This window comes from Hypanus sabinus, chromosome 28 (assembly GCF_030144855.1).
Source record: "Hypanus sabinus isolate sHypSab1 chromosome 28, sHypSab1.hap1, whole genome shotgun sequence".
NCBI lineage: Eukaryota > Metazoa > Chordata > Chondrichthyes > Myliobatiformes > Dasyatidae > Hypanus > Hypanus sabinus.
In genome coordinates, this window is record NC_082733.1 from 36,768,678 (window position 1) to 36,791,710 (window position 23,033).

The window sequence follows — 23,033 nt, forward strand, 5'->3', positions numbered from 1 at the left end:
TGATGATAGATGCTACTTTCTTGTAACAGCACTCTGTGTAGCTGTGCTCAGTGATGGGGAGGGTTTTGCCTGGTGATGGACTGGGCTGCATTCATCATGATTTTTTGGATTTTTCCATTCCTAGACAATGGTGTTTCCATATGCAGGTTGTGATATAACCAGTTAGGATACTCTCCACAGTGTACATATAGCATGGAATGAGTGTAACCATCTGATGCAATGCTAAGAGGCTTATCATCTGAATGTACACTAAGTTTTGTTTCTTAGAAGCCAGAATTGACATCCAATCTCTGGAATGCCCTGAGCTATAGAAGTGTTAAATTAACTGCCACACTACGGTGGTGCCAGGACAAGGCAATAAATGTTCACCTTGTCAGTGACTTCCACATCCCAAAATAGAAAACAGAGAATGCAGATTCTGGTCTTTGGTCTAACACTCTGGTTTTACCTTTCAGATTAACCGAGAGAGCTGGTGCCCCAATCCCAGTTTGGTCCAAACAAAGGAGAGACCTGAAGCAGCTGGTAAGGAGATATTCACCTTTCACACCTTTCACAAAGTTAGACTGCAGCAAGAGCAGGATGATGATTGAATTCTGAAATCTGCTGGTGATCAAATTTCATGAACGACTGCGACTATTAATTGTTCACCATCCCGTGACCCAGAAGTAAATTGAAATGAGAAAGATAATTAAAGATTTGAAGAAAACTACGGTTGCTGGAAATGTAAAATTAAAAACACAAGATGCTGGAAAAACTCAGGCATTTTCAGGAAGAGGAATTGAGTTAATATTTCAGAATCAAAAACAGATTTATCATTACTAACATATGCCATAAAATCTGTTCTGTGGCAGCAATACAGTACAATACATAAGCATTATTATAACTTACAATAAGAACATATAAACAATATACAGTGCAAAAAGAGAGCAAAATATTCATGGACCATTCAGAAATCTGATGGCAGAGGGGAAGAAGCTGTTGCTAAAACTTTGAGCACGTGTCTTCAAGCTGTTGCACCTTCTCCTTGAAGGTAGTAATGAGAAGAAAGCATTTTTATCTGGATGGTGAGGGTCCTTCATGATAGATGCAATTTCTTGAGGCATTGCCTTTTGAAGACGTCCTCAATGGTAGGAAGTACAGTGCCCATGATGGAGCTGGTTGAGTTTACAACGCTCTGCCACTTTTTCCGCAGCTGTACAGTGACCCCTCCATACCAGATGGTGATGCAACTAGTTAGAATGCTCTTCCTGGTACTCCTGTAGAACTTTGTTAGAGTTTTTGGTGATGTACCAAATCACCTCACACAGTGCTGTGTAAAAGTCTCGGACATTTGCACAGTACTGTGGTAATTTTACATATTACACTGTGCTGTTGCCACAGAAAAACACATTTCATGACATATGTGAGTGATGATAAACCTGATTCTGATATGGGTCTCTATTGTGGACTGAGAGTGGGAAGGGGCAGGGAGAGGGGAATCACAGTTGGGGAAAAGGGGAAGGGAGAGGGGAGGGAGCAGAAAGCACCAGTGGGGCATTCTGTAGTGATCATAAACCAATTGGTTGGAATCAAATTACCTTGCTTGGTGTCTCAGGGTTGGGTGTGTCTCCACCCTCACCATTCCAAACATCCTTTTCTCCCACTAGATTTAAAAACTCGCTCTCACTCCATGTTAACAAATGCAGTACAGTGCAAAAGTGTTGGGCACCCTAGCTATATATGTATCTACCTAAGTCTTTTGCGCAGTACTGTAGATGGAGAAATCATGATGCCTGGGGTTGGACTATTCGTGATTGAGTCCAGACAGCGTCAATGTGCACAGACAGAAATGACGTCCAGTCCCTCAAGCCTGTGTTTATTAAGTATTTAATATTATGAAGATTTCATATTAGGAACATGTTTATTCAATCCAAGTGCATCCAGTGCTGATTTTGAGCCACAACCTAAAAAAAAAACTGAGCTGATGCACTTGCAACACCAGCCATGCTGTGAGAATGAATATTTCATTCTGACTGGTGTTAAAAGATAATATGGACCTATGATAAAAGAGAAAGTGTTCATAGAGATTCTTTCTTGACTCCCTGAAGTACTTTACAGCCAATGGAAAAAAAGATCAAATGTAGCCAGTTAACTCTCCCAAATAGGAATCTGGCAAAACCAAGAACTGCTCAAAGGGATGCTGGTTCAGAGACAAAACACAGATAATTTTCCATCTTTCCCAAACCCCTACTCTTTTTCCAGTCTCATTCCTCCACTAAGCTTTGCAGTTCAAACTCAGACTTGGAGGTACGACTGCAGTATTTCAAACTGATCCATGGAAACAGATGAGTTTCTGATAATAAATAATACCTTTGGAGTCATAGTCATTTTCAGCTAAGTTAATAGTGCTGGGAAAGCACTTATTTTTTTAAAGCTTATAAAGGAAGCATTTTTCCTACTTCTGTTGCAAATCTTCAACAATGTGCCTTAAGCAGTCGCCACTTCACAAGCTTTTCTATTTTCCGTTTATATTTCTGTGAAAGTTGGCAAGTTATTCAGCAATTTTCATGGGATATAACTACTGCCCAAGGAGCCTGACTCTCATCTAATTTCTGCTGTGTTTGTTGTGATGCCCATTCAATCTGGCTTGGGATTGGACCCATTGCTCTATTGTAAAGATTGTGTTCAAGCAGACCATTTGCCACCCTATCCTTTGGGGCTATCTGTCTCACTGTGGATATGATCTCATGAATAGTTACTGAAGAATTTCTATGCCTGCAGTAGTTTGAACACTGTCCAATTGTTATGCTCTGCGTCAAATTTGATGTGATTACAGTTTTCTTTCCAACTTAAGTCATGGAACAAAGATGTCTATAAAGGTTTTGAAAGTTTTAAACATTATGATTGTAGATCTATTTTGTTTTTCAAAAGTTTTCTGTTCTCCTGATTGGGTACTAGTGTCCAAATCAAATACAAGTTATGTCACATTTTTCCCACTGGGCGCCACATTAGTGGCTGATGCAATGCGATTACAGCTGGGGGTGTCAGAATTCATAGTCGAATCCCGGCGTTCTCTGTAAGAAGTCTCTATATGTCCACCCCATGGAACGTGCAAGTTTCCTCCGGGTCATACAATTTCCTCCCACAGTCCAAAATAGGTTAATTAGTCATTATAATTTGTCCTGCAACTAGGCAAGGGTGAAATCGGGGCTGTCAGAGATTGTTGGGTAGTGCAGCTCAAAGGGCTGAAAGGGCCAATTCCAAAGTGTCTCTGAATAAAATAAAATAAACTATAAATACCCCTCTATATTTTACTGTGGCTTCAGGAGTCAAATGCCTTCCCACACCCCACTCTCTCAATCTACATCCCAATTGATGAAACTATACCCCAATCTTTAATATAAAAATTAATTATTTCAGATTGACTCTTACTCAAATGCACTCAAATGTGAATGTCGTTGGGCACAATGGGCATTTATATTAATTCACCCCTACACACTTAACTAAGTTTTAAATGTTTTGACTACAGTGGCTCCTGTTAGGCAGCACTGCATGCTGAATGTGAAGGATTTTGGAGCATGATAGTAATTAAAGAATCAGGACTTGCTCAAGTGACAATAGCTCCTCTGTAGGGCAGAGTGAGAGAGTGCAAACTGGTCGCTTTCCAGTCATTCTGACTACACAACTGGGAATGATTACAACAAGGCCACGCTAGGAGTGAGATACTTAACACAGATTCATAACTGCAACTTATCAGATAACTCAGTCATGGATAAAATGTAGCCAGAGTCATGAATTGGGTATCTATTCAATGTGACATTTCAAAGTTTCCCTTGTAACGCTTCATGTATTCCTTCCGTTGTCCTTGTGTCACCGCTGCCCTGCAATGATGATTGAACAATTTTAGTGCAGCAGTAGATTCAGATTCGGATTTGTTTATCATGTGTACATCGAGAGTCCAGGCTAACCACGCCTCACTGGGCATGAATAGCTACTCCGTAGAGAGAGTTAGAAGCACCTAGTTTCTGGGTGTGCACTGAAATGGATGATCTCACCTGGTCCCTCAACACCACCTATTGAGTCAAGAAAGCATGGCAGCATCACCACTTCCTGAAGAGATTGAGGTGAGCGAGGCTCTCACCTCCCACCATCTTAACCAGTTTTTATAGGAGTACCATTGAGAGCGTCCTGACCAACTGCATCACTGTCTGCTTTGGGTGTTGCAAACCATCTAGCCACAAGACCCTACGGAGGATTGTGAGGACTGCTGAGAGGATCATCAGGACTCACTTCCACCCATCCGAGATACTTCTCGGGAGCAAAGCATACCCAGAGCCCTTAGTGTTGTCAAGGATTCGTCCCATCCGTCCCACAATGTCTTTGACCCCCCCCCTACCATTAGGCTGGAGGTACTATAGCATTCGGACAAGGACCGTTAGGATGGGAAATAGCTTCTCCCTCCAGGCTGTGAGGCTACTGAACACCCTGTCACCACCTGGGTCTCGCCCCTTATGAAGCACCAGTAGAGTTATACTGTTTACTTTTTAACTTGTGTGGTAAATGCACCATGCTAAATGTCAATCTTCCACAATATTTTATTATTTGTTAATTTATTTATGGTAATAGTACTTTGTGTTGTGTGTTAGTTATATGTACTGTGTTGTGCACCTTGGAGGAACATTGTTTCATTGGGGGGGGGGGGGTGTGTACTTGAAACATACAGTGAAGTGTGTCATTTGCATTTACAAACAGAACACTTAAGGATATAAGGATATACGGGGGCAGCCCACTAGTGTCACCACAGATTACAGCAGCAACATAGCATGCCCATGATGGTCAGCAGAACAGTCCAGAACACCACAAGCAACAAAAGAATATCAGCAAAATAAACCTCATTCCTCCTTCCCACCTTCCTACACGCACATGGACATAACTCCAACTTCCAATAATATCACAATTAAATCCAAATATGTGTACCAGATTTACCTTGGACAGAATATGGAAAGGGAGAGGGGGAAAGGAAGGCTATAGATCAATGGGCATTACTGTAGCTGATAATATCTGATTGTTTTCTGTTACTCAGCCTGTGGGAATTTACTTATTGATTGATTGAGATACAGCACAGAATAGGCCCTTCAAGCCACACTGCACAGCCCAAGTCAGTGGTGGAGGCAGATATACTGGTGAAATTTAAAAGACTACTAAATGGGTATATGGAGTATTTTAAGGTGGGGGGATATATGGGAGGCAGGTTTCAAGGGTCGGCACAACATTGTGGGCTGAAAGGCCTGTACTGTGCTGTACTATTCTATGTTCTAATTCCCCAAATTAATCCTTGCCTAATCACAGGATTATTTATACTAACCAGTTAACCTATCAACCAGTATATCTTTGGACTGTGGGAGGAAACCGGAGCACCCAGAGGAAGTCCATGCGCTCATGGGGAAAAAGTACAAACTCCGTACAGGCAGCAGCAGGAATTGAACCCAGGTCACCTGCGCTTTAAAGTGGTTGGGTCTATCTGGAATTTAGCAGTGATCTTGGAAGTGGCGATCTACCATTGTGATTGGTGCCTCTGCAGTATGAGGTGCAGAGGTGTGGTGAGAGATGCAGATAGGGGTTCCGACCTGTGGTCTACGGACCCCACAGTTAATGGTAGGGGTCCATGGCATAAGAAAGGTTGGGAGCAGTGATGGAGGAAGTCAGTTGTCTAAAGGAGGATTTGCAAGAGTGGGCTGTTTGCTGTTTCTATTGTCTAGATAAGTGTAGCTCTGTCAAATGGAAGAGCATTCCTTTGGTTCCTTGATTTGATAGAGAAGACGGGGTAATTCACTGCAGAAGTTCCAGCTTCTAACCTCCTGTTCCATTTATTATTCCATTCTATTCTATGTCGAGGTGTTGGGATGGACAGTAGTTTTTGATGGTCTCTGAAACATGGTCTCTGGGGGCATGCTATTGTGTAATGGAGGGTGGGCTTTTGCTGGGACAAGTGGGGGGAGGTGGAGGAGGGAGGGTTGATGCTTTGCCGCTGCTTGTGCATGGCAGGCTGGAGGAAGGCTTTGGGGATCTAATATTTTTCTGTCAGTCGTTCTTTGGGTTTTTCTTTCTCTGTCTCATGGATGTCTGTAAAAAGGAAGGATTTCGGGATGGATACTGTATACATACTTTGACATTGGATTGAACCATTGAATTTCTGGACTATGATCACAAAAATCCGCAGCCTGTAATTTCCCAGAGAGTTGTGTTGTTGAATGATCTGTACGGCCTGGCGTTCTTGTGGTATCCTGAAGGATTTGGTGAACTGGACTCTTGAGAATGCAGGTGCAGCCTCATTGGCCATTGCTGCAGTGGACATCACGCCAGATTTAAATTTTGGGCCAAATTGAAACTTCGCGCCAGGTTGAAGTGGCGGGGCCCAGGCCCAAAAGTGGAAAACAAACCAATGTTTTGCCAATTTAAATGCAGATCCAGATTAAAAAGATAAAGGCATCGAAAGCGGAGGATGGACTGGTGTTTAGCTCACTTACCCTATGAGGCTTTACTCACCTCAGTGCTGAACTGACTCTCCAGCTGTGGCCTGCAGCCATTGGCACTCACCTCAGTGCTGAGCTGGTTCCATAGCTGTGGACTCCCTTTCAGGGACTCTGTGGATCATGTTCTGTGAATTATTTGTTTACTTTTTATATTGTTTGCACAATTTGCTTTTTCACACATTGGTTGTTTGACGGTCTTTGTTGCGCAGGGTTTTTCATGGATTCTATTGTGTTTCTTTGTTTTGAGTGTCCAGGTTCTGTAAGGTACAAATTTGCCAATATGCTTTGAACTTCTGAACTTGGACTTTTAGACGGATCTAATAATGTTTCTGGTTATTGGTGTATCTTGCTTCTGCACCATCATGTCGATGGCAAAGGGTTTTGTGATGTTAGTTAAAAGTCTAGAGAAGTGGGTGGACTCTTGTCTGGCACAGATGTTGCTTGTCACTGAGAGGTGTCTAGGGTCCAGGTTTTGTCACAGACTACATACACTCATTAGGTACACTTGTGCACCTGCTTGTCAATGCAAGTATCTAATCAGCTAATTCTGTGACAGCAAGTTAATGCATCGAAACATGAAGACATAGTCAAGAGGTTCAGTTGTTGTTCACACCAGTCATCAAAATGGTGATGAAATGTGATCTAAGTGACTTTGACCGTGGAATGATTGTTGGTGTCAGACGGGGTGGTTTGAGTATCTCAGAAACCGCTAATCTCTGGGATTTTCATGTGCTGCAATCTCTAGAGTTTACAGAGAATGGTGCAAAAAAAATTTAAATATCCTGTGAGTGGCAGTACTGTGGGTGAAAGTGCCTTGTTAACGAGAGAGGTCAGGGGACAATGACCAGACTGGTTCAAGCTGACAGGAAGGCGACAGTAATTCAAATAGTGACGTGATACATTAGTGTGCAGAAGAGATCAACACGTCAAACTTTGAAGTGGATGGGCAACAGCGGCAGTAGGACATGAACATTCACTCAAGTGGCATCTAATAAAGCAGCACTGAGTGTAAATTGTAGATAGATTGCTTTATAATCTGAGGAGTTAGTCTGTGGAGCTGGACACTTCAGAAAAGATCATTACCTGTCACTCCAGACCTCATGAAGTTAGCAAACCATTGATGAAGAAGCTGAACATTGTAGTTCAAACCTCATGGTCGAGAAAGTTCTGGGATGAAGTTGATCGGCTTCCATTCATATCCGGAACGATCTTTTTGTGCAAGGTGTGAATAAGGGGTGATTTGATAGAAGTGTTCAAATCTATAAGGAATATAGATAGGCTATCTGCAAGCAGGCTTCTTCCACTGAGGTTGGGTGAGGTCACAGGTTAGGGGTGAAAGGTGAAATGTTGAAGAGGAAAATGAGGGAGAAGTCCTCAGTGGTGAGATTGTGGAACAAGTTGCCAGAGGAAGTGGCAGATGTGGGTTCAATTTCAACATTTAAGATGTGGTTTGGATAGATACTTGGATTGGAGTGGTAATGAGTTCTATGGTCCAAGTGCAGATTGATGTAAATAGGCCAAATAATACTTGGGCATTGACTAGATAGTAGGCCAAAAGGATAGTTTTAGTGCTGTAGTGCTTTTTGACTCTATGACTTTAAAGTGTGACTCCTGCTAGGAATAAGTTTTCCCACATAATTCCATTACCTTCTCCGTTAGTTCAGCTCCTTGATGCCATCACCATGATTTTGCAATGGACCAAGCACTACCTTGACATCAGAGATGAAAGCCCACTGCACGTTGGTATCAGGGCTATACTAGGATGAGTGCTCCTGGTGTAATGCCTTACAGTGCCAACTATCAGGGTTCGATTCCCACCGCTGTTTGTAAGGAGTTTGTACATTCTCCCCCTGACCACACGGGTCCAGATGCTCCAGTTTCCTCCCATATTCCAAAGACGTGTGGGTTAGGGTTAGTGAGTTGTGGGCATGCCACGTTGACGGCACTTGCAGAGCTGCTCAGCGCAATCCTCGCTGAATCGATCCGTGAATGACGCGTTTGGCTGTATGTTTCTTTGTACGTGTGTCAAATAAAGCTAACCTTTGAGAACTGGTGAGCAGTTTATTGAAGAGCAGATGATATTTGATAGCAATGTAATGATACCTTTCATTACTATGCTGAAAGATTCTTGGAGGCAATTAGCTGGGTAGGATTTCTCTTTTTGTTTTGTATAGACGACATACCTGGGAATTTGCCCAAATAGTCAGGTAGCTACAAGTCTTGTATCTTGTATTTCTATTTATTCAGAGGCACAGCTTGGTAACAGGCTTTTCCAGTGAGCCTAATTAAACCATGTAATTTACCTGCTAACCAGTACATCTTTGGAATGTGGAAGGAAACCAGATCACCCGGAGGAAACCCATGAATTCACAGAGAGAAGATACAAACCCATTGCAGTGTTGGAAGTGAGCCCAGGTTCCTGATACTGTAAAAGCGTTATGCTACCATGCCACCTTGGAATTGAACCTACTAGTTCTGGAGTGCATCTTCAATACCAGAGTCACGATGTCCTCAGCCTTCACTGTACTTGGTTAATTCTTGATATCACCTGCACTGAGTTGGTTTGGTTGGACACTAGCTTCCGTGTGTGTGGATTTCAAGATGCAGCCATCGTGGATCATCCACTAAGGACACTGCTAAAGGTTATGGTAATCACCTTAGTCATGTCTTTTAGGCATTCCATCTTTGGGGATCATAATATCTCAAGAGCCTTCTTGTGTTTTGGTTGGTTATTCATCCAACCTGTGCTGGTTTGTTAGTTGTGCTCACCTATTGAATAGGGTGGGCATGGAGAGGATGTTTCCAGTTTTTGGAGTGTCTGGGATCAAAGGGCATTTCTTCAGAATACATGGATGTCCCATTAGAACAGAGATAAGGAGGAATTTCTTTAGCTGTATGGTGGTGAATCTGTGGAATTCATTGCCTCAAACAGTTACAATGGCCAAGTCATTGGGTATATTGAAAGTGGAGGTTGATAGGTTTTTGATTAGTAAAGGCTTCAGGTGTTACAAGGAGAAGGCAGGCAAATGGGCAAATAAATCTGCTGTGATGGAACGATGAAGTACGCTGTCTATTGCACATGGATAAAAGTTTGGCAGCAGGTTTTGGGGCAGATCAGCTCTCCTTAAGCTCCTCAGGTTGTATAGAAGCTGTTGTGCCTTCCCTACTATTGAGGTTGTATTGACAGATCAATAGAGTTCTTCAATGTTGTTCATCCCCATAAACTTGAAACTGGAGATCCTTTCTACTACCCCAGCATTTAAAAACAGTAAGGCTTATTTGGGACCTCTTGCCTTCCTGACGAAAATTAGTTTGTTTTGCATTGAATGTAACACATGAAGCAGATGCCCCTCATTTGGGTGGGGCAAATGAGTTTAATATGAGTTTAAATGAGTTCATGAAGTTTAAAATTTCATTAGGCCGATTCTTGAAATCATGTATGATTTGCCTCCCCTCCCATTCCAAGCAGTGGAAGATGTCTGTGCATGAGTTCTGCTGAAGTTAGTTGAGTATCACAAGCTATCTGCCATGTCACTGAACAGACAGAGATATTGGTCCAATGGAGTGAAGGTCTGGGACTATTACAAACCAGTTTGGCACACGCTTGCAGAAGATGCATTCATGCACATTTTTTTGTCATGTGAACAGATGCTTAGACACCTACATAATATTGTCCACGCCCTTCATCACCCCAATATCTCATTTCTTGCCCTGATCCCCTTCTTGCCACCTCTGTCCACCTGCCCTGATGTTTTTTCTTCAGCCTGCCTCTTTGCTTCTCTTCCTTACTCAACCTTTTCTCTTCTATCTCCCTCCCACACCCATTAGTTACCTACACTCTTCAAGAGTCAGAGCAAGTCGTGGCCAACTGCTGCTTGGGCTCTTCACCATCCCTCCCTGAATGCTGATTGTTCGAAGGCTGGTGGACCCCAAATACCTCTCTTATATAACCATGTGTGATTCTTCACTCATCTACCCACTGGTGTCTAATGTTGCAAGATTCCAGTCTCCTGGTGATTGGTTGGTCATGACTGAGATGGATTAATCCTTTAGGAGCAGAAACATTTCAGTCAGCCACCAATATTCAGGACACAAATTGAACAATGCAACTGTATTGCTTCAATTCCTAGGTAGGGAAGGATCTCTCCAAGACTTCTATGCTTTTTGCTTTGTGTTCGTTAACGGCATCCAGGTTTGAAGGATTCAATAGGTCACTCTAGGTTCATGACCTGTGCGATTGGATAACATCCAATCCCAGCACTCAAACCTAACTGAACTGAAGTACATACATTAAGCCAGCAAAGGGTTTATACATCTCCCTTCTGTTCAAACTGAATCTGTTTTATCAGATGTATATACCAGGCCAACAGTCAGATGGAGAATGATATCTCCAGAGTTCCCAGACAACAAATACTACATAAATAAATATTCTCATTTTATCCATGTAAAATCACGCAGACAATTACAGATTTATTTCCCTGAGGTTATTTTAAGGTTTGTGTGGTCCAAATAGGAAGGAGAAAAAGCGCACTCTCAAAGGATTAGAACTTTGCTGTTTTGACTGGACTGATGCCAATATTTACAGATCAGTTAAAGGAAAAACACGTGCAATGCCAAATTTATTTTCAAGACAGAGATGCCATTCAATCAGTTTAATTGGAAGTATGGTTTATAACACCTGGAGCTGCTAGTGTTTAGTTTTGTGGTCTTTTCTTTATTCATCTTTCAGTCCTCCCTCTCTCTACCCCCCCCCCCCCAATTTCACCTAGACGATATAACTTGTGGTTGGCCGGTGTACTTTGTGTCATAAGATGTAGGGAGCAGAATTGGACCGTTTGACCTATTGAGTCTGCTCCACCATTTCATTATGGCCTATCCATTTTCCCTCTAAGTGCCAATCTCCTGCCTTCTTTCTGCCTTTATCCCCTGACTAATTCCGAAATGTTTCAGGAAACTGGAATTTGTTGTCAAGATCAGCGCTCGTGGCCCTTCTCCGCTTGCCCCTGACAAGGAGGTGAGAATCTTCTTCACTGCCTGCAGGACTTCCAGTGATGATAGTGTTGCTATGAGTTGCAGGATTTTCAAACCAGTGTTGATGAAGGAGCAGCTAGGTATTCCCAAAAAAGGATGTGTGCAACTTGGAAGAAAACTTCCATGTGTTCGTGTTCCTGACTGTTTGCTCCCCGTCATTTTGTTACTAGGAATCACCCATTTGAGAGATGCATGCAGAGTAACTGCAATGCATTATAAATATAAAACATCCCTTTAGAAAAGAGATGAGGAAGAATTTCTTCAACCAGAGGGTAACAAGTCTGTGGAATTCATTGCCACACAAGTCATTGAGTATATTTAAAGCAGTGGTTGATAGGTTCTTGATTACTAAGGGCACCAAAGACTGGGGATGAGACAGGAGAATGGAATTGAGAGAGATAATAAATCAGCCATGGTGGAATAGCAGTAGAGACTCAATTGATGGTATGGCCTAATTCTGCTCCTATGTCTTCTGGTCCAAATGTGCATACCTTTCAGTAAGATCTTGACTGAACTGATTTTGAATCACAACTCAATTTTTCTGCCTGATCCTGATGACCTTTGACTCACCAGTAATCGAAGGCTTAACTTTGAATGTGCCATTGACTCGATATCCAGAGGTCTCCAGGGTAGTGAGTGCTAATGATTCATACCCTGCTGAAGGAGGATGCCTTTACATATGGTTCTAAATAGCCAAAACCTTGTTCTTGGACTGTAGTTCTAGACCTATCTACTCAAGGGAATCAGCCTGACAGCTTCTATCCTGACAAGCCTTTTAAGAATCTTGGCTTTTCTGAACTATAGATTCATTATGAGCCTATAGATTCATTTTCAAGGACTCTACAATTCTCAATCTTAGTATTATCTATTTACTTGTTTATTGTTATTTATTTTGCATATGCACAGTTTATTTTTTGTGCATTGAGTGTCTGTTTTTGTGCGTAGTTTTTTCAATGATTCTGTATGTATTTCTTTGTTGTACTGTGAATGCTAGCAAGAAAATGAATCTCAGGACAGTATATGGTGACATATACATGCTTTGATGATGAAGTTACTTTGAACTTTCCATTGTTCTGGACTCTAGAAAATTTCAGCCCATTCCCATTGGATCAGGAGAGAAGCTTTCTGCTAGAGCCATTGAAGGTGTAAACCAAATTTCTAGTTTTGAAGTATTCTTTACTAATTCCTCAATTTATTGGATTCATATTGATTCATATTGAAATGTTTTCCTGAACTTTGCCTCCATAGAAGAACAAACTGCTAATACTTGCTAATGTTTCACACTTTGACCCTTGGCTTTTGATGTATGTGTACCAACAAATTGTAAGGCTCCAAAATGTTATATCAAATGTTCCTGGATGCTTTTGGTGAAATTCCACCTCTATACATTTCATAGCTTGTCACTGTTGGCAACGAAATGTGGCACCAGTGCTGGGCTTCAGTTATCGCATCCATCTCTCCACCCCTACCCGATCGTGCCTAGCAACCAGGTTAGGCTAGCTGCACACCAGGCAGAGTGCCGGTCACACACCCTGCAGGCTTGTATGATCAAATCCTGTGTCCCAGAAAGTCCCAACTGGGCCAAGCTACTTTTTCAAAATAATTCTGCTCCCAACAGCTAGAAACACCATAGAGATGATCAGAAGACACAGTACATCATTAAAGACCCCTCACACATTCGCCATAAACTGTTTCTTCTTCTGCCATCAGTTAAACGTTACAGGAGCATCAAAACTAAAACCACAAGGCTACTAAACAGCTTCCTCCCACAGGCAGTCAGACTGCTAAATAGCTGCTCTACCTGACTCTGCTTTGGACACTTTTGACTTGCACTGGACACTTATAACTTGATTTTAACTAACATGTGGCTGTTGTGTTTTACTATTTATTGTTATGTTTATTATTTAGTGTTGCACTTGTTATGTTATGATTGCACTGCCCCTGGGAAATGCTGTCTCATTCTGCCCTGCAGAGCTGGTGTACGGTTAGAATGACAATAAAGTTTTTGAATCTTGAATCTTGAACTAATGATGGCGGAACATCATTGAGGTTATTTGTTTGTAGTCATTACATATACTATGTGTGATTTGAAATGTTTTAATGTTTTTAAAAGGTTAGCTTTATTTGTCACATGTACATGGAAGTATGCACTGTTTTGTGTCAAATCAGATTAGCATTATAATGCTGGAGGCAGCCTGCCATGCTTCCAGCACTAGCATAGCATGCCCACAATTCTCTAACCGTAACTTGTATGTATTGGGAATGCAGGAGTGAACCGGAGGAAACCCATGCCCTCACAAGGAGAATGTACAAACTCCTTACAGACAACGGGGGGAATCGAGCCACGATTGCACAGCTTGCACACCGTAAAGCTTTGTGCTAACACTGCACTACCATGCCACCCTTGGGTGCTTTCCTTGCAACCAACCCATTCCAGAATTCCTTCTACCATGTTAATATTTGGTTCCATCGCTGGTCGGACCACTAACTTATTGAGGTTCCAATTGATGCATCCATTATCTGCTTCCAATATAGAAGGAGGCCATTCAGCCCTTCATGAATCTCCCAGCTCTCAGTGGTCTTCTCTCTAGCCTATTCTCCCCACATTCTCATTAATTAAGTCACCCACCTGCAGAAGGGATAATTTAGAGCATTAGTTATACTACCACTCAGGATAACATTGGGATGGAAAGCCTCCCAGTCACAGGAGCTCTACACAGTGAGTTCTGTAGGCATGAAACAATTAGGTTTCTGGAAACATCTTAGAAACAAGTTTTTTTTAAAACTCATTCAACAAAACTGAGAACAGTGAAGCATTCCTTTAGGAACATGCAGGAGATTGAAATTAATGGTGGAAGGTGAACACTGTTTCTCAGAGTACCCAGTCTCTGATTAAACACCTCCTATCCCACACGTAGTTGTGGCTTTGGGTTGGCCTCATATGCCACCCTTACCCAGTGTAGCCCTTGACTCTAGGCCATATTTAAAGTGGTTGACTCTTAACCACATCTCAGATCAAAATCAATAAAGGATGCATAAATATCAACATTGCCATGATGTCCTCATTTAGTAAACAAACTGATAAAGCAAACATTCTGCATGGAAAACAGTGACACTTTCCCTGTCGTGGGGTTACCTTGGCACAGATCGCGGGGAATCTACAAATTCAGACTCCCTCACTGGATTCCCAGAGTCTTAACAAAGAAGGTCAACTTAGAAGATCTGAACACATCTTGAGGGCTTTACATTCATCCCAATAATCATGTAGGTAATCAGCCACATTTTCCTACGATGAAGATGCTTTTTCATTTTTTTTCTTCCACAGATAAGTGAAGAGCTTTAAAGCCCAGGTTAATTTTTTTGAGATTATCAGTCTACACTCTCAAATTGCATCAAACTGTTGAAATGTAAGAGCCTTGCTTTATGGTATTCTAGCCAGAATAAGAAATTGTCTTCAAATAGGCCATTTTAAAAGCAGATTTGCTGCAGGAGTAGGAATTGAGTGTGAAACACTTAACAGCATAGCACAGCAGTTAGCATATCGCTATTACAGTAACCCAGGTTCAATTCCCACCACTGGCTGTAGGTAGCTTGTAAGTTCTCCCGTTATTGCATGGGTTGCCTCCTTGGTGCTCTGGTTTCCTCCCACATTTCAAAGATGTATGGCTTATTATAATTAGCCACATGGGTATAATTGGGCAGTGCAAGCTCATTGGGTTGGAAGGGTCTGTCGCTGTGCTATATCTCTAAATAAATAAAATAAAGTTTCCTGAAGAAAGGACTCAGACCAAACTGTCGACTGTTTACTCTTTTCCATTGATGCTGCCTGACCTGAGTTCCTCCAGCATTTTGTGTGTGTTGCTTTAGATTTCCAACATCTTCAGACTTTCTTGTCTTTATATAAAAAAAGAGATGCTCCTTGTGAGTTGAACTTGGGGCTGCCGTCACAAACTGCTATGGTCTATGCTGGTTTGATGCAACTGCCTCACCCTATATTCATTTCTTCCTTCCTCTAGCTGTGTATCAGAGCACACTCCTTTGGGTGGGGCACTTGTAGGAAACTGCGGGCAGATCTCCACAGTTAATTAATTTGAATTGGGCTGGTATTGTTCAGCAGTGCTTTAATGTGTCGGGAGTAATACAGCACTGAAGCAGCCCCTGCCAACCATCAAATGACTCATGATTTAACGAAGTAGGTTAGCCAATGGACTTCTCGAGAGATTTCCACAGAGACCATGCTGTTGGGCTCAGTAAAATATAATATTACAACCCTTGCCATCAGAATTCACAAAATGCTAGGTGAATGGAAATGACATAAAAGTGAAATGTGAATAATCAAAAGTAAATCCAAACCACAATATCATCAGGTCTGCAAACATATCCATTGTGAAAGATACTGAAGTGGCAATACCCCTTTAATAAAACCAACTTTGCGTAGTGCTAAATATGCTCTCTTCACAGAAGTAAATCTCTGTGGGATTCAGTGTTTAGGTCTTGTTATGACAACTGCATTTATAGCTTTTAGTTGGGCTGCACCTGCAGAATGATTCCTGTTTACTGCAAACTAGTGCACACTTCTTTGGTGTACACGAACAGCAACAAATGAGATAACCTACAATTTATTCTTAACTGAAAATTTTCTGTTTTGTCAGGTTCTTTAATTTGAGCTCCCTGGTATATAATTACTTGAGAGAAAACATAATTGGCAAGATACTGTACATGTAGTGGCATTGAGCAGGCTAACTTACATCAAGTACAATATTCAGAGATAGAAACGAGAAGGCTGGACTTTCATCCACCAAAATCCCTGTGTTTCCCCTCTAAAGGAATACCTTACTTTTTTTAAAAACTATGTGTTCTCGACATTGATAGAGTTCTACTCCATGAACTGAACACAGAAAGAAGGGCTTTATTTTTTAATTTAGACACAGTGTGGAATAGGCCTTTCTGGTACTGTGAGCTACGTCGCCCAGCAATCCCCCCATTTAGTTCCAGCCTAACAATTTACAATGACCAATTAACTTAACAATTGGTTTGTCTTTGGACTGTGGGAGGAAACCAGAGCACCCGGAGGAACCCCATGCGGTCATGGGAGAACATACAAACTCCTTACAAGCACGGGTGGGAATTGAACCTAGGTCACCTGTATCGTAAAATGTGCTAACCATCATGCCACCATGTTGCCTTTTCTCCCGTGCGTTCTGAATTAAACTTGTACCCCTTACATCTTCAAACTGTTGCAGCTTAATTTGAACATTACATTCCAAATGACCTTTTTTTGTTAAGTTGAATAAGATTAGTTTTATTTGTCACATATGCATTGAAACATACAGTGAAATGTGTCACCTGCAAAAAACGCAGTTAGAGGATTGTGCTTTGGGCAGAATGTAAGTGTTACCATGCTTCCAGTGTCAACATAGCATGTCCACAATTTACATGTCTCTGGATTGTGGGAGGAAACCCGAGTATTCAGAGGAAACCCAGGCAGTTACAAAGAGAACATACAAACTTTTTGCAGATTGTGATTGCGGGTGCTGTAAAGCATAAGATAACTGCCACATTACTGTGACACTTATGTGGTTCCTTTGGTATTGTTCACCTCATTGGAAATTCTTAATGGGGCATGTGAGTCAAACTTTAAAAACTAGAGTTCAGTAGATTTGAAGAAGCAAGTCTTGCATTCTGTGGGGGTGGTGACCATGAAGGCACGTGTAAAAATTCTGTTGGCACGTGGCATGCACTGCCACCTATCGATTCTTTAAACCCTACCCATAATAAAAAGATGCATAATGATTGTCTTTATTGCCAAATGAAACAGACTTTTTTTACAACCCCAAAGCAGTGAGATGTTTTAACAGGAAGCATCTCACACCAGTTTGGGGCCATTTAGATGGTTGTGAGAAATATGTGACTGGATTATCTGCCTTGAAATCCTCACAGATCATCTCATGTCACTATTTAAATAGCAAATGATTACATGAACAATCCTTTTTAAATGGTATTTTTAATTGTCTATTCAAAAAATTATTATTAATAATTTTTGAACAGCATAACATGATATTTTGAAGATGCTGGAAGCCCAGAGTATACATACAAAATCTTGGATATTTTCCCTAGGGAGCCTCCATCCTAATGGGATAAACATTGATTTCTCTAACTTCCATTAATGCCCCTCCTCCCCTTACCCCATCCCTTATTTATTTATTATCCCCCCCCCCTTTTATCTCCCTTTTTTTCCCTCTCTCTGCCCCTCTCACAATCACTCCTCGCCTGTTCTCCATCTCCCTCTGGTGCTCCTCTCCCCCTTTCTTTCTCCCTAGGCTTCCCGTCCCATGATCCTTTCCCTTCTCCAGCTGTGTATCCCTTTTGCCAATCACCTTTCCAGCTCTTAGCTTCATCCCTCCCCCTCTTGTCTTCTCCTATCACTTCGGATTTCCCCCTCCCCTTCCCCCTCCCACTTTCATATCTCTTACTATCTTTCCTTTCAGTTAGTCCTGACGAAGGGTCTCGGACCGAAACGTCGACATTGCTTCTCCCTATAGATGAGGCCTGGCCTGCTGCATTCCACCAGCACTTCGTGTGTGGTCCTTTGATGAATTGTGTGGGTTGGGTCAGACTGGGATGATAAGTCAGCCATGGGTCTGTAGTTGGGAGATGTAATCTATTTGTTAAGAGATCTGTTCTGGTATAAAATCTAATCCAGTCCCATCCCAAACTGAAATTTATTCTTTTACCAAGCATGAATCAGACCCTTCGGCTTTAAGATAGATAGACAGCTGTAAGATCACTGATTCAGCGGTCCACAGACACTTCACACCCTGCCACAGCTGCCGGGGTTGTTAAAATAAGTTAATTAACTAAATTCAGTGTTCTTATAGATTCCCTTATTGGCCATTCATTGTGCAGAAGAAGATGAGTGTGTAGTATCATGGTGGTTAAGTTATGAGAGAGGGCTGGGCACTGAGCCAAGTACTTGAGTCCCTATATCACCATGGCAGCTGGTAAATGACTAATTCAAGTAATTAAATGTGGAATTGAAGAGGCTATATGACCAAAAAACTACCAGAGTACCATTAAAAGCCCATCTGGTTCACTAATTGACTTGTGGAGGTGGAGATCTCAGTGTCTCTTCACTCCCTAGCCAGCCTTCAGTGCAAACCCACTGCAACTTGGTCTATGAACTGCTCACTGTGGGGGTAGGGGTGGGTCTCAGCATGTTGCTGCCTTTTGAAAGCAGTGGCTTCTCTCATTGAATTGCGTTCCATCTATGTAACACTGAGAGAAGAGGTTCCTCCCATTCAGTCCAAATTTGAATCCTCCTCCCCGTTACAGTTTCAAAGTCATGGCTCAGATCTACTATTTTCTTTGAGGTACCATCTCGGGACATCACTCGGTGAGCTATATGGTACAATGAATTGGATTCAGATTCATTTGTCATATGTACATCAAAACATAGTGAAACACGTTCTTTGCATTAACAACCAACACAACCTAAGGATACGCTGGGGACAGTACACGAGTGCTACCGCACATTACAGTGCCTACATGAGATGCCCACAGTGCTCAGCAGAACTCAGGTAACAAAAATAACAACAAAACAAACAACAAAATAAAACCCTCGCTTCCCTCCCATCCATTCACACAGACTGTCTTCCATCCCCAGTGCAGGCCACCTTCAATCTCCAGCTCAGTGTATCAAGTCATACAATGCTACTGTACAGAAACAGGCCTTTTGGCCCATCTAGATCCTGCTGAACTAGTACTCTATCTCATCTATCAACCTGCACCCAGACCATAGTTCTCCATGTATCTATTCAAATTTCCCTTAAATTTTGAAACTGAACTCGCATTAAATCTCCCCTCATTCTCCTATGCTGTAGGGAGTGAAGTCCTAACCTAGTCAACCTTTCCTTATATCTCAGGTCCTCAAGACCTGGCAACATTCTTGTAAATTTTCTCTGCACTCTTACCATCTTATTTACATCTGTCCTGTAGCGAGGAAACCAAAGCGGCCCACAATTCCGAAATTACCAAATCAACAATGTCTTATACAATTTCAATATAACATCCCAACTCCAGTGCTGAGTACATTGGCCTTCATAAATCAATGTGCCGAAAGTTTTCTTTATGACTCTATCTACCAGTGATGCCACTTCCAAGGAATTGTGTATCTGTATTCTCAGATCCCTTATATCCGTTATATTGGAAACCCAGGTCATTTTCACTATTTTTTAGTAATGCATTAAACTATTATATAGGCTTCAGTTTAAAGCCTGGAGTGAATTTTTCCCAATGGCTGTGAATAATCTGACCACCCACTCACTCTCAGATGGAAGATGTCCGGGGAAATGCAAGGTTCATGAATGCGCCAATTTGTTTGATGTGTCTCTCTTTCTGACTTGCTAACAATTAATTGTGTTGAAGACACTGGTAACCAAAGGTACTAACTACATATTTTCCAAGTTGATCCCATTTCTATTTAACTATTTCTGCCCTGGGCTAAAGACCCTGGCTGTTCTTTTACTCAATTGTGCTGTAATTCAGCTGTTGTTAAGTTTACTGGAAGTTACATCCACCGCTTCTGCATCTCTTCCACCTTGGGCAGTGGAACTGCTGATGGCTGTTGTCACAATTCCAGGAATATGGGTTCGATCCTGGCCTCAGATGCTGTATCTGGAGAGCGTTCATGTTCTGTCAGTGACTGTGTCAGTTTCCTGTGGGTATTGAGGTTCCCTCCCGAAGCCCTCAAACCTGCTGGTATGATAGGTGGCAACTAGAAATTACTTCTTAGTATCAGCAAGTGAAGAAAGAATCGTAATTCAATTCTGGCGCCGTCTGTGAGTTTATACATTTTCTGTGGAAACCACATAGGTTTCCTTTCAGCTCTCTGTTTTGCTCCCCGATCCAAAGACATGCCTGTTAGTAGGTTAATTGGTCATTGTAAATTGTGTGGCGATTAGACTAGTGTTAAATAAATTGGGGCAGGGGGGGGGTTCATTATGCTGGAAGAACCTGTTCCATCCTATTTCTCTGAAACAAAATAAGGACCTGCATTCTAATATGTATACTGGACTGGGATAACTGCTTTCTTTGGAAAATTACTTGCATTTGAATTTAATTTTAGTGTCTTTGATCTGCAGAGATGAGCAATTTTAAATGAAGGATCAACTTTATTCACAATAGACATTCACATGTACTAAGAATTTACTGCAACGTGCAATAATAAACAGCAACATTCAGCAATTATGAAGCATAAAGAAATATATAAAAAGTAGAAGTTATATAAAATATAGAAATATATAAAAAGAAGATATGGAATAAAATGTATTCCATGGAAAAGATGTACTTTGTGGAAAAGAGTACAGTTGACGTTTCAGACCAAGACCCTTCATCAGGTCCACTTTTATCAGAAAATTTAAAATATATAAGCAAGCATTGGGAGGAAAGTGTTCTTACAGTTTCTCTGCATGAAAACTATTGCACTCTCTTTCACAGACAGTGATATGCCAAGAGTACCTCTTAGACCTGCAGTCACTGAAGTAGGATTTTCAGAATCGAATCAAGGATTTGAGTGATCTGGAAATTCTGCACTGGGTAATTAACCCAATCCTTTGCAAGGTGAAAGAACAGGAAGAAAACTTGCAAGAAGAAATTATCAAAACTTAGAATGATGGAGGAAAAAATGCCTTCCAAAAATGCTGTCTTTTGTGGTACAGGTATCCCCCACTTTATGAATGTTCGCTTTACGCCACTTCACTTTTACAAAAGACCGACATTAATAGCCTGTTTTCGCATTACAAAGAGGACTTTCAGTTTTATGAAAATTTTTCCCATATAAATTAATGGTTCTTTGCTTTACGCCATTTTGGATTAAGAAAGGTTTCATAGGAATACTCTACCTTTGTAAAGGGGGGGGTGGTGTCACACCTGTATGTGGCTACACTGTCATACTAAGTTTCCTGGTCTTTGTAGCAGAGCGAAACCTGCTCATTATTGCATTTCCATCCTCCTACCTTGTTGAAAGAGGCTTCTGTGCAGTGAACCACGGACAAAAAAAAGAAACCGCTTGGACTTTGTTATGCATGGGGGTCTTAAGGCTTTTACTGTCACAATTTGAACCAGATATTTCAACTCTTTGTAATAACCATAACACTCAAGGATCATGTTGATATCGGAGCTGCTGTACAGTGCACAGGTACTGTGTAACACTTGGAGTATCGTGAGCAGTTTTGGGCCCCTTATCTAAGAAAGGACAGTTTGGCATTAGAGAGGGTCTAGAGGACATTCCTGAGAATGATCACGGGAATGAAAGGGTTAACCTAAGAGGAGCCGTTGATGGCTGCAGACCAGTACTCGATGGAGTTAGAAGGATTAGAGGTAATCTTCTTGAAACCTATTGAATACTGAGTGGATGAGGAGAGGATGTTCCCTAAAGTAGGGGAGCCTAGCCAGGGGGCACAGTCTCAGAATACAAGCATGTCCTTTTAGAACGGAGATGAGGAATTTCTTTCGGCAGAGTGGGTTGAATTTGTAGAATTCATTGCCACAGGCGGCAGTGGAGGTGAATAGATTCTTGATTAGAAAGGGCATCAAAGGTTATGGAGAGAGGGTGAGAGAATGGGGTAGGATAAATCAGCCATAATGAAATGGTGGAGCAGACACAATGGGCCAAATGGCCTAATTCTGCTATTTTTTGTGGTGACTGATCTGTAGGCAGATGCCAAGGACACACATTGAGACGGACATCAAGTACTACTGGCAGATCATCAACTTGGTGAAGGACTCCCAGCATTTGTTGATCTGGCAGCACATCGAGATGTCCATGGAGGAATATTTGCAAACTGGCACGTTCGAGGCTGGAGGAATCATGCCGAGGGACACACTGAAGCTCGGTGTCGCCACCATGAGGGTTTGATGGGGAAGGACCACAACATTGGATTCTTCTGCTACTGGAAATGGAGTGGCCAAGTTGGTGAAGAAGCCCCTAAATTACTGGAGTGGTATACTGCCCCAGGTGGCCACGTGAGTGGCAACAGTCCTGTTCTTTATTTTTTGGAGGACGATAACAGAACAGCATTGACAGTGAACGTAAGAACGAAAAGGCATTGTGCAGTTCAGTCTTGCAAATCATTTTTATTTTGAATGAAGTTTATTTTGATAAAGAAGAGCTTCCTTTGTAAATGGACAAGAAGCAGCTCCATCGTTTCATTAGAACTTGGCTGTGGTCTGTCACTCAAGCAATGAGTTACAGCTGACCAGAAGGGAACTGACTCAGACTAACACCAGCATTCTGTATCATTCAGTGATTTTATTTGCGTGCTTGCTTTGACAAACAAGTGGTCCAGGTGATCTGCATTTCAGGTGTTTGTAGTTCTGCATTGTGGAGGGAGAAATGTCAAGTTTATTGCAGGAAGTTAACTTGTGATACATCTAATTACATCCCTATCAGTGTCCAAAGTGCCTCACTTTATAAAGCAGTGGTATTGTAAA

At 41.8% G+C, this 23,033-nt stretch overlaps 1 protein-coding gene across 9 annotated transcripts in view; it reads left to right on the forward strand.

Moving 5' to 3' along the window:
• The window catches only part of LOC132382584 (A-kinase anchor protein 13-like), a 548,542-nt gene that overhangs the window by 337,770 nt on the left and 187,739 nt on the right, over nt 1–23,033 (forward strand). For all 9 annotated transcript variants that reach the window (XM_059952931.1, XM_059952933.1, XM_059952936.1 and 6 more), the window contains exon 10: nt 456–522. In XM_059952931.1, coding sequence (XP_059808914.1) covers nt 456–522 — 67 coding nt within the window. The remainder of the gene's footprint in view (nt 1–455; nt 523–23,033) is intronic.